The 22,004-nt window shown below is 46.3% G+C and overlaps 1 protein-coding gene across 1 annotated transcript in view; it reads right to left on the bottom strand.

Moving 5' to 3' along the window:
* COL3A1 (collagen type III alpha 1 chain) overlaps positions 1 to 22,004 on the bottom strand; it is a 103,736-nt gene that overhangs the window by 48,646 nt on the left and 33,086 nt on the right. The window contains exons 3-7 of the mRNA XM_056861226.1: positions 17,578 to 17,780; positions 14,969 to 15,022; positions 10,969 to 11,088; positions 7,262 to 7,322; positions 3,301 to 3,359 (exon numbers count right to left, since the gene is read on the bottom strand). Of these exons, the coding sequence (XP_056717204.1) occupies positions 3,301 to 3,359; positions 7,262 to 7,322; positions 10,969 to 11,088; positions 14,969 to 15,022; positions 17,578 to 17,780 (497 nt within the window). The remainder of the gene's footprint in view (positions 1 to 3,300; positions 3,360 to 7,261; positions 7,323 to 10,968; positions 11,089 to 14,968; positions 15,023 to 17,577; positions 17,781 to 22,004) is intronic.

Below are 22,004 nucleotides of genomic sequence, written 5' to 3'. Positions count from 1 at the left end.
TTGTGGATTTTTTAAAAGGTGAAGATACGAAACTATACCTTTAGATCTAGTTATTTTGATGATGTTGTTCAGGATTTATGTTTTACCTTCTTTGTGACTGATTGTGGCGGCCTTTGGCTAGCTGCACTAAATGCTATTTTATTTATAATTTCCTTTATTAAATCGTTAAAGACCACCATCATCATTGATGGTAGAAAGTGTTGTTAAGTCGTAGTGACCCTGTAGGGTTTTCAAGGCAAGAGGCGTTCAGAGGTGGTTTGCCATTGTCCGCCTCTGTGTAGCGACCCTGGCCTTCCTTGGCGGTCTTCCAGTGGTGACCCAACTGGAGTACAACTTTCTCCCCTTCTCCATTTTATCCTCACCACAACCCTGTGAAGTAGGTTAGTCTGAGAGTGTGTGACTGCCTCAAGGTCACCTGACAGATTTCTATGGCAGAGTGGGGATTCAAACCTGGGTCTCCCAGTTCCTAGACTGACATTCTAACCACTGTACCATGCTGGCTTAATTTTTGCATAGTTAAGTTGATCACATATGCTGGACTGCAGCCCGTTGTTTTCTCCCCACAAAAGATTTTTTTAAAAAGGTGAGAATTAAGGGAAAATAGTGGAGAGTGAAATCGCATGTGATCAGAGACTGTGTCTGAAGGGGCTCTGAAAGACCACCCTCTCTATTTGTGTCTTCTTTTTTTCTACAATAGGTATGCAAAGTACCGAATTGCTCTGAGAATGCGCAGATATTTTACAAGGTATTCAGGCAAAAATATGGACAGCTCAGTCCTGCGGCCAGTCAAAATGCAGGTGGTCAGCTGTTCTGTGTGCAAAAACTGATACCAGCTCTTACTGTGAGCGAGCAAAACGGGGAATATGTAAGATACTCCTGGGCACATATGTAACCATTGTGAATGGTCAAGCCAATAATCCTCATGGATAGGGAAGTGGATTTATCACAACACCAGTATGACCAAGAACGTCAGAGTTGAGAGCCAGTCTGGTGTGGTGGTTATACTGTCCAACTATGATCTGTGAGACCCAGGTTCAAATCCCCAATCTGCCATGGAAGCTTGCCAGGTGACATTGGACCAGTGGAGGAGAGGAGAAGGATGTTAGCTGCTTTGGGTCCCCCTTGGGAAGAGAGTAGGGGTATAAAAAGAATGAGCAAATAGATCAATAAACAAATAAAGTGCAACTTCAGCATCCGGACACAAGAAGAAGAGGAAGAGTTGGTTTTTATACCCTGCTTTTCTCTACCTTTAAGGAGTCTCAAACCAGCTTACAATCACCTTCCCTTCCCCTCCCCACAACAGACACCCTGTGAGGTAGGTGAGGCTGAGAGAGCTCTAAGAGAGCTGTGACTAGCCCAAGGTCACCCAGCTGGCTTCATGTGTAGGAGTGGGGAAACCAACCCGGTTCACCAGATTAGTAGTCTGCTGCTCATGTGGAGGAGTGGGGAATCAAACCCAGCTCTCCAGATCAGAGTCCACCGCTCCAAACCACCCCTCCTAACCACTACACCACACTTGGTTTTTATACCCCACTTTTCTCTACCTTTAAGGAGTCTCAAAGCAGTTTACAATCGCCTTCCCTTCCCCTCCCCACAACAGACACCCTGTGAGGTAGGTGGGGCTGAGAGAGTTTGGAGAGAACCGTGACTGCCCCAAGGTCCCTCATCAGGCTGCATGTGGAGGAGTGGGGAATCGAACCTGGTTCACCAGATTAGAGTCCGCAGCTCTTAACCACTAAGCCACGCTGGCTCAAGAGGGTCCAATAACGCTGCTCCTCTCCACTGAAATATGAACTCATATCATAATCACCCCTCTCTGCTACTCTGTGGCATTGGATGCCTTGTTACCTAAGAATACCGATGGATGGGAAAGAAGGCTTATAAATACTCTGAGTTGGGACAAATTCATGCTGTAAACCGTTACAGAAATACCGGTAAGCAACAAATTCAATGTAGAAGAAGAAGAAGAGTTGGTTTTTATATGCCAACTTTCTCTACCACTTAAGGAAGAATCAAACCAGCTTACAATCACCTTCCCTTCCCCTCCCCACAACAGACACCCTGTGAGGTAGGTGGGGCTGAGAGTGTGTGACTAGCCCAAGGTCACCCAGCGGGCTTCATGTGGAGGAGTGGGGAATCAAACCTGGTTCTCCAGATCCGCGTCCACCGCTCCAAACCACCGCTCTTAACCACTACATCACACTGGCTCTCCATGATGTAACATGAGAGTTGCAGATAATAGCATCCTACTTTGTTAAAAAAAATGGAAAAGCAGTCACTGGAGGCTGCAATTGGGAGTAGAGAAATGGCTGACTGCAATTAGCAGCTTAAATCTTTCCTCACAGGCTTGTCCCCCCATCCTAAAATAGCCAACAAAGATAATTTCCTTCTCGTGAAAATGTTCCCTACTTTATGCAGGCATCAAATACCCAGCCAAATATGAACAATCACACTACTTTCGTATGCTGGGGGTTCCCAAATCGAGGTGGTCATATATGATAGCACGCTGCGACACATTGCCTACAGCTCAAATGAAAGGCTGTTTCCTTAAGATGCCTATAGAACTGCGTCTTTGCGACCGCCCCTTACTGGTGGCTGGTTCATTATTACATGTCTTTTTTGATTGTCCAAAATATGCCACAGCCGGGGATAAATTCTTTTTCCCACTCTGCAATGTCCTTTTTGAGACAGGGTGACCAGAACTGCACACATGCCAAATGACAATGCACCGTCGATCTATACAGATGTTTCATAATATTGGCTGTTTTATTTTCAATCCCTTTTCAAATAAACTACAGCACAGAGTTTCTCTTTTTCATTGCCACAGCACTCTATGAGTTGACATTTTCATTGAGCTATCCACTATAATCCCAAGGTCCCACTATGATCTACCACCAGGGAGAAATTTCTTGCAAAGTGGCTACTAAAATACCCCGCTACCCCAGATGTTCACAAATTAAGGCTATTTTTAAGTGGCTCTAGCAAGAACTGCACAGCTGACATGGCTAAATTTAGTTTTGCTGTTATTTCTGTTTCTTAAATTCTTTTGGTGTCTGGCCCATGGGCTATTACGCCTCAATAAAGTAAAGTTTCCTTCTTGTGGGAGGAAAGATATTACTTGCCCATTTCCTCATTTCCAATCAGTCTCCCACCTGCTTTTCACTCGAGAAGAAAGTCAGTGGACAGGTAAATTAATCTCCTTTGCAACGTCTAGTTTGTCCTCTATGCCAAAGTTTTACTCATATCTTGTAACCTGGTTAAGGAGTGTCAAAACACGTCACAAAAATTGTTTGTACTTACAGGTGCTCCGGGCTGACCTGCGGGACCGGGGGCCCCAGGAGGGCCAGGGGCTCCTAATCCTCCTCCAGTCTGGAAGTACATTTTCAAGACATTAGAATGATAACGGGATTAAGTGTATTTAGAATATTTTACTGAGGCACAGTGCAGGTGAGTCAACATCCTTCTAACATAGGGTTGCCAGCTCTGGGTTGGGAAATCCCTATCGATTGTGGGGGTGGAGCCTGGGGGCAGGGCTTGCAGTGGGGCGAGACCTCATCAGGGTACAATGACATAGAGTCCACCCTCTAAAGCAGCCATTTTCTCCAGGGGAACTGAGCGCTGACATCTGGAGATCAGGTGCAATACCGGGCGAAATCTAGGTCCCACCTGGAGATTGGTAATCTTATTCTCTTTATCCACTCTTTGCTTTGGCTGGGTTAAGGAGAACTAGCAGCATGATTCCAAACAGAGTCACACCCTCCTAAATCCATTGACTTCAAAAGGCTTAGAATGCATTAACTCTGTTTAGGATTGCAATGTAAGATTTCTAATTGCTGACGTAAAGATTTCGCCATGAGTGTCTATCAGTTAGCATGCAACTAATCTGTTCTTTGAATGCAGGGGATATATTCTGTCTTTCAGCTAGGACTGCCAGCTCTGGGATGAAAAAAACTGGAGATTTTGGGGGTGGAGCCTGGGGAGGGTGGTGGGGGGAGGGACTTCAGCAGTGTATACTGCCATAGAGACCACCCTCCAAAGCAGCCATTTTCTCTGGGGAAACTGATTTTGGTCATCTGGAGATCAATTGTAATTAGGATTGCCAACTCTGGGTTGGGAAATACTTGGAGATTTGGGGGTGGAGCCTGAGGAGGGTGGGGTTTGGGGAGGCAAGGGACTTCAATGCCATGGAATCCAATTGCCAAAGTGGCCATTTTCTCCAGGTGAACTGATCTCTATTGGCTGGAGATCAGTTGTAATAGTGGGAGATCTCCAGCCATCATCTGGTGGTTGGTAACCCTAACTGTAATAGCAGGAGATCACCTGGAGGCTGGCAACCCTACTTTTGTCCTAGGTGAAATATATCTCACAAAGCAGGAAGCCACCAACCAAAACACTGATAGAAGCACAAGACATATATTGCAAGCATTTCAGCACAGATTAAATACTACCAAGCATGAAAAAAATATATATATATATGGGGGGCAAAGCAGCTGGAGTTCTGTATCCCATAAAGACATATCTCATGATTTACAATAGTTAATGGAGTTTTCAGCTGTTCTCACATTTAAGTTCATTTTCTTAAATGATATAAATTTATCTACCATAAATATTATTTGACGGATTGGTCGGGCGTTAGAAAAGCATAGCAATCAATTTTAAAATTAGTGACAGTATGTTCCACGGACCGCTGAGCCCCGTTTCTCTATTCCCAGGGCCCCTCTAATGGCATGCAGGTGATGTGCGAAACTGGAATGGAGGAGATAACACAGGATTGTCTGTTGGGATGTCGAATTTTGTGAACTAAAGCTAGTTTTAAAATTACAGCACCATCTAATGTAGTGAAGATCCTTGTGCTGTGCTGACAGCTGCTGCCAAAGCAGTGTTTTCAAAAATCTGCTCCGCCAATCAAATCCCCAATGGCCAATCAGAAACCCCATCTGATCCTGCCCTCTTTCTAAAAACACTTGGGGGGCTCTGGGAAAGGTGTTGGTGGGCTCTATGGCACCCAATGGCACCGTATTGGGATCCCTGATCTAACGTTTCTTGTCCAAGGAGGCACAATGCAATACATGCCGAACAACCCAGCAATAAGACAACCCCCCCTCCTGAAATGTCCACAACATATGAAGCGAGAAAACACATTAAAAGGAAAGATGTTTCTTTTCTTTCACTGGGTTCTGCACATCTCAGAGGAGGAAGCCAAGCAGAAGAAGGTGAAAAGGACATACACTGTGAGGAGGGAAAAATGGTAAGGAACTGGAAATGGATGAATGAATTAGAGAACGAATGATGAATTGATGATGGAAGACTGACGAATGGATTAATACACAAATGAACTGAAATGGGGAGGGAACCTGTGAGGAGGAGAAAATGGATGAATATGATGATTAATGAGAAAGGCAAGAAAGGTGTAGAAAATGGTGATAATACAGACAACCATCCTTAGGGCATTGTATGTATAAACAACGTACGTATTTGTCGGCAATCCTGTCAATAACCCAGCGCACATCCCAAGGTCCTGGTCAGCTCGTCACAGAATATTTATTTGTTTGTTTGTTTTTATGTTCGGCTTTTCACATTGTTCCCCCTCCTCCACCTAATCTTCACAACAGCCGCATTGTGAGGGTAGGTTAGGCTGAGAGTTTGGGATGAGCCCAAGGTCACCTGACAGGCCTCTATTGTTGAGCGAGGGATTAGAACCTGGTCTTCTCAGGTCCTAGTCCAACACTCTTACTGCTAGGCCGCTCCAACCCTCATTAGAATAAGCAAGATACTAGCTCAATCCACCACGAAATGGAAATAGTTTCAGAGGGTAGCCATGTTGGTCTGCAGTAGAACGGCCAGATTCGAATCCAGTAGCATCTTAGGGACCAACAAGATTTTCAGGGTATGAACTTTTGAGAGTCAAAGGCCGTAAACACATGGCCGTTTTGTCCTGTGATTCTCCCACGAATGCAGCGAATCTCCGCAGGCAAAACACATAGTCGTCTCCCACCTGCAAAATCAACCCACCTCCTTCCGAAACTTCCCCAGGTTTTCCAAGCCCTGTTTTCTCCCGATTTAAAATTAAGTATTGCAACAGTTGTGATTGCTTGCCTGTCTGTTTCAGCATTCGGTCAACTTTCTCTCCTCTTCTCCCCCCGCACCCATGTTCTCCTCCACTTTCTCCCTCTCCACTTTGCACAGCAGCACCAGCAGCACTAGAAGGCTGACCAACTGGCTGAGCCCCAGCGTCCTCTCTTACACATGGCCAGCCTTCTTCCTTCCTCCATTCCCTCCATCAGTCTGTCCTATTGTCCTGCCCTTGCACTGGCACTGCAACAAGACACTCCCCATTGTCTTTAAGGTAAGGCCCGCCACTGCCTCACACCAGGGATGGCGGGGAGAGAAATGAGCCTGGCTGCCCCCAAGGTGCTCCCCTTCCAGGGCCACTTGAAGGTCTTTTTTAAAAAGCCAACTGCAACCCCTCCTGACTTGTTCGGGCTCTCGTAGGGTGCATTCTCGCCACCGGGAGAAGCCCCTTCTGAGTTCACCGTGTGTTCGAATTTTCGGTCGTCAGATAGAAAAGTGTGAGACGTGAGAGGGAGAATCACATGACAAAATGGCCATGTGTTAAAGGCCAAAGTTCCCTTCACCAGGTATCTAAACGGGAAGGTTCTCATTCTATATGGCATCCAAAGAGGGAATTATGCCCACTCCTTTACTGTGACAAGACTGTTTATTTCAGAGTAACACAAGAATCCAAAATGCTTGTACCATGTCCAGTGAGTCATAGCTGCACCCTCGGTAGAGCCATCTGGGCAGCTGCAGATACGTTGCTGCAAAGGGGTGGAAAAAGGAAGTGACGGAGACTCATAATGCTTATGGCTGGACGAGAGAAATTAATGGAGGAAGTAACAATGAAAAAAGGGGTGGAGAAAACGGGAGTAAAATGAAGGAAAGCATGAGGAAGTTTAATGTAACACAGGAAGCAGAACACAAAAACAAAACAAAACAGAAGAGCGGTGGCAGCAATGTGGGAAGAGACTCAAGAACGTCTGGAGAAAGAGATATCGAGGGAAAGACAAATACGTTTCAGAGAATCCCTAAAACAGAAATCCAGACTAATGTTTCCTGCTTAAAAACGGGTCATGCCCCTAGGCAGTAACTGAACAGTATTTGTCCAACAGAGAATCTGTACAAGACAAAACAAAATCAATACTTTCAAAAGGAGCTCAAAAAATAAGAAGGGAAAGGGAAAGGGCGGGCCACAGTCTTACACTTGGGAAGGGATATTGTTGTCCAGATTTGGTGTCATAGGTGTCATACTGAGACGCATAGTTCTGTAACAGAAAAATGGAGAGAGAGAAAAAAAGCAGCCGTTATAAATATACAGGTAAGCAACAATGTACATTTGGAATGGAAGGAATAATGCAGACACATCAAATGCTTTATATTGGAAATGTTGTTCCAGCTTGAAGCACACATGACATATCTTTGAGCTGACTGAATAACATTCCTCATGGTTGACTTCACTGTCGATACACTACTGATGTTCAGATAGCTCTGACAGGATTGCCTCAGGCACCTAAATAGGTCTGGAGCTTTTAGAATGCACCCCCCAGGCAATCGAAGATGTGGCGGGGGGACAACAACACCCTTGCTCATTTCCCATCCTTTTGTCCAGCTTTATTGTTGCCTTTTTTAGGTTTAAAGAAAGTGTCTAATTCACAGCCCATTCCTGACTTGTGAGAACGAAAGTCCTCAGGAGGCCAGGAAAGGGCTGCACCGGCGTTGAGGCCCAATGCGCTGGAACCCGAGCTACTTACGCCATCGTGAGTGGCCCAGACACTGGCAGGAAGGCCTGGACACCAGTCTCCCACCACTGCCGTGGCAGCACCACCCCGAGACGCTAGCTGGGCCTTCCGCTGGTGTCCCACCAGCATAAAGGCCCATGTCAGCATTCCAAGGGGTGTGCCAACATCCCAGGGGGCGTTCCAGGATATGGGGCTGCCTATAGGCAGCCCCCTGTCCCCTTCACCCCAGGTACACCACCGGGATGAACAGCAAGTTTTCAATGTTTTCAATGGGGCAAAAAGCCCCATTAAAAAAACCAAAAAGCCTTTAAAATGCTTTTTTTGAGTTTTAAGTGGTTGGGAAACGGGCTAGGAGGCGCAGCAGCAGTACCCCCTCCCCGCCGTCCCCGGCCACTGCCTGCTCAGGAATGGGCTGTCAGTTTCGGAGAAGAAGGCAGTGATAGCCAAAAGCATTCCAAGAAATGAGAGTCCCTTAGGGATTGTATATTGCTTTGGCGGATAGAGAAAATAAACCCAATGCTTGATGACCCCAAGTGTTGGTGGGAGATGTTGGTGGTTACAATCACACTGATTCAAAGATCTATCCATCTATCCATCTATCCATCTATCCATCCATCCTCTATCTTGGCACTGTTCATACAGCGATAGCAATGAGCAGAAAATACAGGGATAAAAATGCCTTACTTAGTGTTATTCTTTTGGTATTTAATTATTGCCCCTATAAATTTTGTCACAGACAGAGTTAACAGAATCATTTGTATCTGATGGTAGCCTCGTCACCTGTGCCCTCGTACTGCCTGATGCCTCATTGAACATTTACATATTTTTAAATAAAGGAGCTATGTTTATAGTTTGCACTGGATGGGGAAGGTTTTTTTGAACTTTGGCCACAGACAGTTTCAGAGGGTAGCCATGCTGGTCTGCAATAGAAGAGTTAGATTTGAGTCCAGTAGCATCTTAAGAGACCAACAACATCTTAAGTTGTGGAACTCCCTGCCCCAGGATGTGGTGATGGCTGCCAGCTTGGAGGGTTTTAAGAGGGGAGTGGACATATTCATGGAGGAGAGGGGTATTCATGGCTATTAGTTAGAATGGATACTAGTCAAGCTGCATACCTATTCTCTCTAGTATCAGAGGAGCATGCCTATAATTTTGGGTGCGGTGGAACACAGGCAGGAGGGTGCTGCTGCACTCGTCTTGTTAGTGGCTTCCTACAGGCATCTGGTCGGCCACTGTGTGAACAGACTGCTGGACTTGATGGGCCTTGGTCTGATCCAGCAGGGCCTTTCTTATGTTCTCATTAACATTTTGGGGGTATGAGATTTCAAGAGTCAAATCTCCCTTGGTCAAACTGATGAATCTTTCGGTCAGAGATATCGCTATATGGAGATGGAACGGGGAGAGCAAAACCCGCCTCGGAGACTGTCAAAATTAATTTAAAAATCAAATGGTTTAAAAAAACAAACAAACCGCTACTGTGTTTCCACAGCAGTTATTGCGGCTAATTTTAAATATTTAACTATAGGAATGTTATAGGCCCAGTTCACTTCTTGTAATTGATTGTACATATGAACCTACCTTCCACTGAGTTCAGACCACTGGTACATCTGTTCCAGCACTCTCTGCCCTGGTTGCCAACATAGCCTCAGCAAATGTCAGGAGCATACACACAAGGAGTGTGCCAAGGTGGTGTTTGGAGAGGATGTGACATCACCACTAGGTGATGCTGTAGGAATTTTTCCTTAACGTAGGAATTCCTACAGTGTCACTAGGAAGCCATTTCTGGGTGATGTTTTTTTAATCCTGCTCCTCTATTTCTTGGGGAAAAGGGATTGGGGCTGAGAGTGAGGATTTACCCACTGCAGGTATGTAAATCAGAAGCCTAGCTCGGACTCATAACAGACCTCCAGGATCTCAGGCAGAAAAAGGTCTCTCCTCAAACATTAGGGCTGTTGGAAAAAAATTCGGTAAAGTTCGGCTTCGGCAAAATTCGGCCCGTTTAAATTCGGGCCGTGCCGAAGTCTGAACTCCCCCGCTTCGGATCCGCGAACTTCGGAGCGAGATCCGGAGTTCGGGGGAAAATTCGGGCCCCCCGCGGGCCTTCATGGGGCTTCCATGAAGGCGTGCGGGGGGCTCTTTAAACAGATCTGCGCCTTCCAGCTGAAAGGCGCAGATCTGTTTAAAGCGCCCCCGAGCGCCTTCAGGAAAGCCCCCTGAAGGCGTGCGTGGGTGTGCGTGGAACAGATCTGCGCTTTCCAGCCGGGAGGCTCAGATCTGTTTAAAGGTACCCCCCGCACGCCTTCAGAGAAGCCCCCTGAAGGCACACGTGCGGGGGGGGGGGATGGAACAGATCTGTGCCTCCCAGCCGGGAGGCGCAGATGTTTAAAGGCCCCCTCCCCGCGCGCCTTCAGGGAAGCCCCCTGAAGGCGCACGGGGGGCCCTTTAAACAGATTTGTGCCTCCTGGCCGGAGTACACAGCCATAGTCCACCCTCCAAAGCATCCATTTTGTCCAGGGGAACTGATCTCTGTAGTCTAGAGATGAGCTGTAATTCTGGGGGATCCCAAGGTCCCACCTGGAGGCTGGAATCCCTACCAATAGTTCCACGTGCTTCAATAAAATGATCTTAATAGGCCCAGGGATGGATTATTAATCTCACACAGACAGTTATAAAAGGAAGTAGTATGTACTTGGCAAGGCTGCTATGGGTGCAGGATCAGCATGAAGGGTTGTTTGTAGGCAGGATGACAATGCACACTTGAATGACCTTGGGTGTACAAAAGGGACAGGAGTGTGAATATGATGGTGGATGGTTGAAAGATGAGAAAGAAGCATTTCTGAAGGTAAACACTGAGAAGTATAAACATTTTGGAGTCCATTTTCCTTCCCCCGATAGCTACATCCGAACCATCACTGTGAGTGACTGATGAATTTAGGAGCACTGGTAAAATAACGACGGCAGTCCTTGGGAGTTTCTTCTCATTCTGCTCTTTCAGGGGATGTCCTGCTGGTCACCTGAAGGCCAGACTTCAACCTGCACATTGACTTTTAATAATAAAACTTTATTATAGGGGGGAAACAGGACAAAACAAGATCTCTTAAGGGTACGGCATGCTGGTGCTAGATGGAAACTCACAGGTCATAAATGCAGAGGGAAAAAAAGGATTACTTACTGGTCCATTACCGATATTGGGGCAACTTGGACAGACTCCGGGATCCCCAGGGGTGCCAGGACGTCCTGGAGCTCCTGGTTGACCAGGTGTGCCATTCCTTCCAGGAGTACCAGGTGGACCCTACAGATTTTTCACCAAAAAAAAAAAAAAAAAAAAGATAACAAAAATAATAATTAGAAACTATATAATACCTACCCAGTTCCTTTCTTATTGGGAGAACTGGAATGGGGTGTAAGGAAAAAAGTAAACATATGTACGATTCTTTAAATTTATCTATATTAGTATATGTTTCATACACCCAGGAATTATCATTTTGGGTACCCGTACAAGCATCCTATTTCTGATAGTGGACAGACGTTTCAAGACATGTTCATAAGAGTGTGCGAGGATTCTGCCAATCCTAACATCTGGTCATGCCCATCCTCTAATGGTACATGGAATGGGATTGGCCACACCTTTCCAAGGAATGTAGTGTTACTTATATAACCTTTCCCAACGTGTGTTCTTCAGAATAATGTAGGAAAATGAAGATCTTTGTGTTTCTGTTGAATTGATTGTCCACAGGGGACCTTGTATGCAGGCTACCATTATACATATGGGGGAAACTGGGAAGCGCCCCCTATGGACACGATATGAGGAACTGGAAAAGCACATGAGCAAGTCACTCACTCCACAGTGACTTCTGGCTTGGTACAGTGCCTGAAGCTGTTTTAACCTTCCCTCAACTGAAATGATAATTCTGCATTCAGATAAGTGCATCATAAGAACATAAGAAGGCCATACTGGATCAGACCAAGGTCCATCAGCAGTCTCTTCACACAGAGGCCAACCAGGTGCTTCTAGGAAGCCCACAAACAAGACAACTGCAGCAGCATTTTCCTGCCTGTGTTAAGAACATAAGAACCTAAGAAAAGCCCTGCTGGATCAGACCAAGGCCCATCAAGTCCAGCAGTCTGTTCACACAGTGGCCAACCAGGTGCCTCTAGGAAGCCCACAAACAAGACAACTACAGCAGCATTAATCCTGCCTGTGTTCCACAGCACCTCATATAATGGGCATGCTCCTCTGATCCTGGAGAGTATAGGTATGCATCATGACTAGTATCCATTTTGACTAGTCGCCATGGATAGCCCTCTCCCCTCCATGAACATGCCTGCTCCCCTCGTGAAGCCTTCCAAGTTGGCAGCCATCACCACATCCTAGGGCAGTAGGGTTGCCAATTGCCTGGTGGTGGCGGGTCACTGCGGGCTTGCAGCGCATGAGTCACTTTTGGGTAAAACCGGAAGTGATGTGGATTCTCTAGCAATCCCGGCCAAAATTTGTGGGAAACCATAGAGTTTTTGGCCGGGATTGCTAGAGCGTCCCCATCACTTTCGGGTTACCAGTGGAGCAGCGGCGCCTGGCAAGCCTATAGGGCAGGGAGTTCCACAATTTTAACTACGCATTGTGTGAAGTAATACTTCATTTTATCTGTTTTGAATCTCTCAGCCTCCAGCTTCAGCAGATAACCCTGCGTTCTGGTATTATGAGAGAGGGAAGAAAGCTCCTTGTCCACTCTCTCTATACCAGTGATGGCGAACCTTTTAGAGACCGAGTGCCCAAACTGCAACCCCAAACCCACTTATTTATCGCAAAGTGCCAACACGGCAATTTAACCTGAATACTGAGGTTTCCTCCCAGCTCAGCGAGGGGGGGGGCGGGGAGTCCAGGGAAGGGGGGGCGGCGGCTTTGAAGGGCTTCAAAGCCCTTCAAAGCCAGGCGGCGGGGAGTCCAGGGAAGGGGGGGCTTTGAACGGCTCTGCGCTCCCTTCAAAGCCCCCGCCGCCCCCGCACGTGCCCACAGAGAGGGCTCGGCTTGCCGGACTTGGCATGCGTGCCATAGGTTCGCCAACACGGCTCTATACCATGCAAATTTTCCCTCGGCCAAGCTATGTAACAGTTCAGTCTGCTGGGAAATTGAGTGGCTAACACTGAAAATGATAACCTTTACATAAAGCCCAGACATTAAACAGCAGCAGCAAAACTTCACGGCCTCCACTTGCCCTACTCCCCCAACATCCTGAACAGGAAAAAAAATAAATTTAAAAAAATTCCCACCGACACGACAGCTTTACATCACTGCTGGGGAAAACCTGGAAGTGATGTTTTACCACAGAGTTTCTTGGGATTCCTGGAGTGGCATGTTCCCACTTCCAGAGTTTCCCCAGAAATGATGTTGTGCTGACGGCACCCCTCTTCAAGTCCTCTCCAGACTCCTGCTGGTTGCCAACCATCCTATCTCAGCAGTCGAAATGGATCCCCACCCCCATCCAAGGCCAACAGTTATCCAGCGAAAATAAACACTAGAGGGAAGAATCCGGGCGTGCCAATCTCAGAAGCCTGTGGGAAGGGCAAGGGGCTGAAAGGACATCCAGCCCTTCTCGATTCCCAGCTCCCTCCACCAATTTCGGCTGCCTTATCTTCCTCCCAGGAGAGATAACACTTTGTTCATCACCTTGTTCTCCGTTCTTCCATTAAGGACACCATGAAACTTCTTGCAAGAAATTGTCCATTTCCCTCCTAGTATCCTGCTACTGAACAAAACGCCTTCCCACTGCTTGAGCTGAGCATTCGACTTTGACCTGACTCAAGTCTAGGGTTGCCAGGTCCCTCTTCGCCGCTGGTGGGAGGTTTTTGGGGCAGAGCCTGAGGAGGGTGGGTTTTGGGGAGGGGCTTCAATGCCATAGAGTTCAATTGCCAAAGTGGCCATTTTCTCCAGGGGAACTGATCTCTATCAGCTGGAGATCAGTTATAATAGCAGGAGATCTCCAGCTAGTATCTGGAGGTGGGCAACCCAACTGAAGTCTTCGGCATAGTTCTCATTGAGGTGTCTGGATTGTGCCACTTTAGGCTAGGGTTGCCAGCTCTAGGTTGGGAAATACCTGGAGATTTTTGGGCCGGAGCCTCAGGAGGGCAGGGTTGGGCGAGGGGAGGGACTTCAATGCCATAGAGTCCAATTGCCCAAGTGGCCATTTTATCCAGGGGAACTGATCTCTATCGGCTGGAAATCAGTTGTAATAGCAGGTGATATCCAGCTACTACCTGGAGGCTGGCAACCCTACTTTAGGCCAAAGTGGGACGATCTCACATGATCAAATTCTCTCCTGAACAAAACACATCCTTCATACAGAAAACTAGGTGTAACATGTTAGTTTTCTGTCTGCAGGGATTATTTTGCATCTGAAGGAACATTGAATCATGGGGTTCCACACTTGTGCTCGAAAGTGGTATACCCAGACAGGGATTTATCACCTCAAAATGAGAGTTGAGCTTCTAAAGCCATAGGGAGGAACCTTGACAGAAATAAACAGCCTGAGGGTCTTATCCTGGCCTTAAGTTTAATATTATTTGGGTATTGGATATTGCCACCGGAGGGAGGTTTTGGGGGCAGAACCTGAGGAGGGCAGGGTTCGAAGAGGAGAGGGGCTTCAATTTCATAGAGTCCAATTGCCAAAGTGGCCATTTTTCTTGAGGGGAACTGATCTCTGTCGGCTGGAGATCAGTTGTAATAGCGGGAGATCTCCAGCCACCACCTGAAGGTTTGGAAATTAGTACAGGAGCGAAACACTATTTAAACAAAGTGCAAATAGATTTATAAATAGCTACGTGCAATTACATACAATATAAGACATTATATACACAAAAAGACCTACAAAAAGTCATACGTAGACATTCTTGCTTTTATGGGACATTTAAAAACAAGAATGTCTACGTATGACTTTTTGTAGGTCTTTTTGTGTATATAATGTCTCATATTGTATGTAATTGCACGTAGCTATTTATAAATCTATTTGCACTTTGTTTAAATAGTGTTTCGCTCCTGTACTAATTTCCAAATTTATTGATAAAGGTTGGCAACCCTGAAGGTTGGCAACCTTAGTATTGGAGGTCTCTGGGGTGATGTCTTTTTTTTAAAAAAAATGGGATTTAAGAATGTGCCTTTACACATGTTTTGAACTTACAGGATCTCCTCTGGGGCCTTGGGGTCCGTTTGGAATCGCAGGGCCGGTGACGGGCTAGAAGGAAACATAAGCAGAAAGAAGCCATGGTGAGCAGTTACCACCAGCATAAGTACAAAAACTGAAATCCATGGTGAGGAATCTACCAGCGTGGAAACATGACAGGAAATTCGTATCCGTTTTCAAAATGTGAACTCTTATAAGCTCTGCTGATATTTATTTATTTTATTAGGTTTATATCTTGCCCTTTCCTGTCCAAAGCCAGGCGCAGGGCGGCTCATAGCAGTCAACAATACAATAAATATAGGATTTTTAAAAATCAAATAAAAACAAACAGAAATACATCAGTATCAATATTAATAACAGTATCCGACATCACTAAAAGATGGTGCCTATATCCAGATGGCCCGGACCTGGATGGGCCCAGGCTAGCCTGATCTCGTCAGATCTCAGAAGCTAAGCAGGGTCAGCCCTGGTTAGTATTTGGATGGGAGACCACCAAGGAAGTCCAGGGTTGCTGGGCAGAGGAAGGCACTGGCAAACCACCTCTGTTAGTCTCTTGCCATGAAAACCCCAAAAAGGGGTCGCCATAAGTCGGCTGCGACTTGATGGCACTTTACACACATGCACACACACACACATACACACATCCAGATGACATCCTGCATTATGTTAAAAGCCAATATTTCCCCAATATTTCCTAGTATGTACTGGTGCTGGTGACCATAAGATCACTAAAGAAGACCACTGGAGACATGGGGAGTCTAAAGTAGGGTCCAGCATTTTGTTTGGAAATATAACACAAGTAACTGAGGGAGTTGGGAGTGTTTAGTCTGGAGAAGAGGCGGCTGAGAGGGGACATGATCGCTCTCTTTAAGTATTTGAAGGGCTGTCATTTAGAGGAGGGCAGGGAGCTGTTCCTGTTGCAGCAGAGGAGAGGACTAGCAACAAGCTGGATATTAGGAAACATTTTTTTACAGTAAGAGTTGCTTGACAGTGGAATCTCCCTCGGGAGGTGGTGAGCTCCCCTTCACTGGCTGTCTTGAAGCAGAGGCTGGACAAGCACTTGTCAGGGATGCTCTAGGCTAATCCCACATTGAGTAGGGCGTTGGACTCGATGGCCTGTATGGCCCCTTCCAACTCTATGATCCTATTCTAACTGCTGGGGGGGGGAGAGAACGTTCTCAAAAAGAATATTCTCAATATGGCCTCCTCTTTCTCAGAATCCTACTGGAACAAAAACCTAGCAGGGTAATAATAGCACATGATGGCATGAAGTAAAGGGAGTTGCTGAATTGTCTGCTTGAACACATGAAGCTGCCTTATACTGAATCAGACCCTCAGTCCATCAAAGTCTACTCAGACCGGCAGCAGCTCTCCAGGGTCTTTCACATCACCTGCTTGCCTGGTCCCTTTAGCTAGAGATGCTCGGGATTGAACCAGGGACCTTCTGCATGCCAAGCAGATACTCTACCACTGAGCCACACCCCCTCCCCATTTTCTCTAGAAGGAGACATTATCACATCCTCTTTCCTGACTTTCCTCGTGCTCCCCCTGCTCTAGCCTCCTGCTTTTCATCCTTCTTGGTCACTGTTTATATATCTCTGTGTGTGTAAAATGTTGTCAAGCCACAGCCAACTTATGGCAACCCAGTAGGGTTTTCAAGGGAAGAGACTAACAGAGGTGGTTTGGCCGTTGCCTTCTTCTGCATAGTGACCCTGGTATCTCTTGGTGGTCTCCCATCCAAGTAATAGCTAGTACCGACCCTGCTTAGCTTCTAAGATCTGATGAGATCAGGCTAGCTTGGGCCATCCAGGACAGGGTGTTTATATATCTAGACAGTTTCGAAGGGTAGCCATGTTGGTCTGCAGTGGAACAGCTAGATTCAAGTCTAGTAGCAAGTTAGAGATTTCCATAGGGTTGCCAACCTCCAGGTACTAGCTGGAGATCTCCTGTTATTACAAATGATCTCCAACTGATAGAGATCAGTTCACCTGGGGATAGGATTGCCAGGTCCCTCTTCACCACCGGCGGGAGATTTTTGGGGCAGAGCCTGAGAAGGGTGGGGTTTGAGGAGGGACTTCAGTGCCATAGAGTTCAATTGCCCAAGTGGCCATTTTTCTCCAGGTGATTTGATCTCTATTGGCTGGAAATCAATTGAATCAGCAGATCTACTACTACTACCTGGCAGTTGGCAACCCTATCTGGGGGAAATGGCCGCTTTGGCAACTGAACTCTGTGACATTGAAGTCCCTCCCCTCCCCAAACCCTGCCCTCTTCAGGCTCCATCCCAAAAACCTCCCTCTCGTGGTGAAGAGGGACCTGGCAACCCTAGATTTCCAGGGTATGAGCTTTTGAGAGTCAAAGCTGGTATCTGATGAAGGGAGCATTGACTCTCGAAAGCCTGAGGAGGGTGGGGTTTGGAGAGGGGAGGGACTTCAATGCCACAGAGTCCAATGGCCGAAGCCGCCATTTTCTCCAGGGAAACTGATCTTCATCTCCTGTAATAACAGGAGATCTGCAGCCACCACCTGGAGGTCAGCAACCCTACCAATGGGATGAATCAACTTTAATCAAGCACGGAGGTTTACATCAAAGTCTGGAGCTCTTACAGGTTCTGGTGTTGACTGTGGACACATTGGACAACATTCTCCAAATGGGATCTCTGGGTTGGGGCAATCTAGTTCCTGTTCGTCACAGATGATGTCATCACAAAGGACAGCTCCTGAGTCACACACACAGATCTGGCACGGTTCGGGTTTCCACACGTCTCTGTCTGCGTACACTTGGCCGAGGTGAGTGCATGCTCCTAGGACTATTGGACAAGAAGAGTAAATGTTAGGTTTCCGCAAGCATGGGCAAAATAAAAAAAACCCTGAGAACTCTCGGACATTCTACTGGTGATACATTTTTAAAAAGCATTTAATTAAATTTATTGTTAACAAAATTACATTGAACAAAGTAAAGAAAAAGAAAAAAAACATGGACGGAAAGATTCTTTCATTTTTCATTTGTATCGAATATAAATCTAATTAAGAAATTACAACCTGTTCTCTAGCTAAAAGGTGAAGGTCCCCTGTGCAAGCACCGGGTCATTCCTGACCCATGGGGTGATGTCACATCCTGACGTTTACTAGGCAGACTATGTTTCTGGGGTGGTTTGCCAGTGCCTTCCCCAGTCATCTTCCCTTTACCCCCAGCAAGCTGGGCGCTCATTTTACTGACCTCGGAAGGATGAAAGGCTGAGTCGACCATGAGCCAGCTACCTGAAACCAGCTTCAGTTGGGATCGAACTCAGGTCGTGGGCAGAGCTTGGACTGCAGTACTGCAGCTTACCACTCTGCGCCAAGGGGCTCCCGTTCTCTAGCTACGTGTACAAAGTTATTTTTAAAATTATCCTTACAACTAAAAACTCAAACTTTTCTCTATCACACCTATGTTTCTATTCTTCTAGTCTTCAAACCCACAAATCATCAATTCGTTCTTTTCCATATTACGCAAAAAGTCCATAAATGGATTCCAATTATCTACAAACTCAGATGTTATTTTCTCTAATCAAAGCAGTCAGTTTGGCCTTTTCCTCTAATTCCAACATCTTGACAAGCCATTCTTCTATTGCAGGTATATACGGATGTTTCCATTTTTGCACATATAATACTCTTGGTGCTGAGATAATATATAATAGCAAATATCCATTTTTTTTGGCTACTGGTGATACATTTTAAATTGATAGATCAGGGGTCCCCAACCTTTTTGAGCCTGTGGGCACCTTTGAAATTCTGACACAGGCTGGCAGTGGCAGCTGCAAAATGGCGGCCGCAAAACGGCGGCCGCAGCTTACCGTCTCGACCTAACCTACCTCACAGGGTTGTTGTGAGGACAAAACAATCTAAGGGGAAATAATACAAGCTGCCTTGGGTCCCTACAGGGGAGAAAGGCCAAGTATAAAAGAAGTAAATAATTACATGTATCAGGAATCCCCAAACTTTTTGAGCCTTTGGGCACTTTTGGAATTCTAACACAGGGCAATGGGCACAATCACAAAATGGCTGCTGCGGGAGGCGGAGCCAACCACCAAATGCCAGAAAGCAAGGTTATATATAACTCTAATAGTACCTCTTCAACATTTCAGGCAGAAGCTCTGTTTAACAGGATGTCATTTAATCTGCACAACCAGATGTCTACTGGCCAAAAGCCCCACCTAGCCACACTAGGGTCGCCAGCTCCGGGTTAGGAAACGCCCGGAGATTGGGGGGTACTCCAATTTGGAGCGTATCTTGGATTCTCCTAGGAGCTCACCTAGGAGACTGGCGCCGGGACCAGCTCAGTCACCGGAAGCCATATCTGTCCTAATTCAATGCTGCTTTATGACCATTCAAATCAAAACCGTTTTATTACATTCTCTCTGCGAAAAGCCAGTGAGGGCGGCTAGAACCAGGTAATTATTTGCCAGCAATATGAGGGCTCCAAACCTAGAAAATACAGTTAGCTCTTCCGACTAATATTAAATCGGAGGCACTAAAAATAAGATTGCTATCACATAAAATATCAATGCTCAAATAGGCTTTTGAAAGTCTTGGAGCACTGCAATTCTTGTAATATGCAGTAGGTGGCAGTATTGACCAGCCAGAAGGCAGAGACTTTGCATACAAATCTCTGGTTATGATGACTTCCAAATCTTGTTGCTAACTTTCTGGATATTGTTAAATCAGTTAAGCACTAAACTGGAAGTTCTGTGCGACAAATCTCTGTAGCTTTTGGCACAATGGAAGTAATAGATACAGGGTTGTTTTGTTTTCCAGGAGAAATCTTACAGCTGCATATACTCGCCAACTGAAGAAACCGTTGCCGTGTGAAGAGATTAGCTTGCTCTGACTTAATACGCCGCATGTTGCATATAAAGACTTTAAAAAAAAAAGAAAGGGGGAAAATATTCTGCAGCGCTGCACTATGTTCCAATACTGAGAATATATGTAGGTGAGAGAGCAGACTTTGTGCATGGGTAGGGTATCCGTCTCTGGGTTTGGAAATTCCTGGAGATTTGGGGGATGGAGCCTGAGGAGGGCAGGGTTTGGGGAGGGGAGGGACTTCAAAGGGGTTATAATGCCATAGAGTCCACCTTCCAAAGTGGCCATTTTCTCCAGGTGAACTGATCTCTGTCGCCTGGAGATCAGTTGTAATAGCAGCAGATCTCCAGCGACCACCTAGAGGTTGGTAACCCTATGCATGGGAAATTCCTGGAGGTTTTTGGGGGGTGGAGCCTGGGAACAGTGGGACTTGGGCAGAGGAGGGGCCTCGGGGGGGCGTTAATGTCATAAAGTCCACCCTTCAAAGCAGCCACTTTCTCCAGGGAACTGATCTCTGTAGTCTGGAGATCAGCTGTAATTCCAGGAGATCTCCAGGCCCCACCTGGAGTTTGGCAACCCCATCAGGGAGGGGGTGCAGTGAGTAGAGGGCACACACTGAGAGTCTAGTATAGGGACAGTATGTGCTTCTTCAGGCCTGTGGCAACCCTTGGCGGTGCATAAGTATGTCCGTTTGTATTAGGGCTGATTTAGAAACTCCTAAAACATTGACTTGGATGCCTGGATCGAGAATCCAGCCAGCCAAAAGGCCATCTCTGCTAGATCCACGTGGCTGCAACAGCTAATTCTCCTGGGCTAAACCAGTGTTGCCCTGACCTGGATGGCCCAGCCTAGCCTGATCTCATCAGAAAGAATCATAGAGTTGGAAGGGACCACCAGGGTCACCTAGTCCAATCCCCTGCACAACACAGGAAATTCACAACTACCTCCCCCCCACACCCCAGTGACCCCTACTCCATGCCCAGAAGATGGCCAAGATGCCCTTCCTCTCATCATCTGCCTAAGGTAATAGAATCAGCATTGCTGACAGATGGCCATCTAGCCTCTGCTTGAAAACCTCCAGGGAAGGAGAGCTCACCACCTCCCGAGGAAGCCTGTTCCACTGACGAACCGCTCTAATGGTTAGAACATTCTTCTTAATGTCTAGACAGAAACTCTTTTGATTTAATTTCAACCCATTGGTTCTGGTCCGACCTTGTGGGGCAACAGAAAACAACTCGGCACCCTCCTCCCTATGACAGCCCTTCAAGTTCTTGAAGATGGTTATCATATCACCACTCAGTCTTCTCCTCTTCAGGCTAAACAGACCCAGCTCCTTCAACCTTTCCTCCTAGGACTTGGTCTCCAGACCCCTCACCATCTTTGTTGCCCTCTTCCGGACACGTTCCAGCTTGTCTACATCCTTCTTAAATTACGGTGCCCAAAACTGAACACAATACTCTAGGTGAGGTCTAACCAGAGCAGAGCAAAGCGATACCATCACTTCGTGTGATCTGGGCACTATACTTCTGTTGATTCAGCCCAATATCGCATTTGCCTTTTTAGCTACCGCATCACACTGCCGACTCATGTTCAGTGTTTGGTCTACTAAGACCCCAAGATCCTTTTTACACACACTACTCCTCAGACAAGTCTCCCCATCCTATAATTATGTGTTTGATTTTTCCTACCTAAATTTTTCCTACCTAGATCTCAGAGTCAGAACCTAAGCAGGGTCGACCCTGGTTAGTACTTGGATGGGAAACTACCAAGAAATATCAGGGTTTTTATGAAGAGGAGGGCAATGGCAAACCACCTCTGTTAGTCTCTTGTCTTGAAAACTCTACTGGGTTCCCTTAAGTTGGCTGTGACTTGATGGCCCTTTAAATACACAAAACAGCATAGGGAGAAGAAGGCAAAGGTCACATAATTTAGTGTATCAGCTCCTATGGGCTTCAGTGCGTGCAACAGGCTGTTCAGTTGTATTCTTCATGTATACAAGTTTCATTTAAAAAAACAAACAAAACACCAAGGATGAATAGTCTTTGCTATGTGCCCACCAAAGTATTTCCTGTATGCAAAGCCTATGTTAATGCAGCAGTATATAATTTTACTTTTTGGATAGTACAAGAATACAAGAAGCTGCCTTCTACTGAATCAGACCCTCGGTCCATCAAAGTCAGTATTGTCTACTC

Source organism: Euleptes europaea, chromosome 15 (genome assembly GCF_029931775.1).
Source record: "Euleptes europaea isolate rEulEur1 chromosome 15, rEulEur1.hap1, whole genome shotgun sequence".
Taxonomy (NCBI): domain Eukaryota; kingdom Metazoa; phylum Chordata; class Lepidosauria; order Squamata; family Sphaerodactylidae; genus Euleptes; species Euleptes europaea.
Note: the sequence above shows the minus strand (reverse complement) of the source record. Positions and strands in the feature narration are given on the sequence as shown.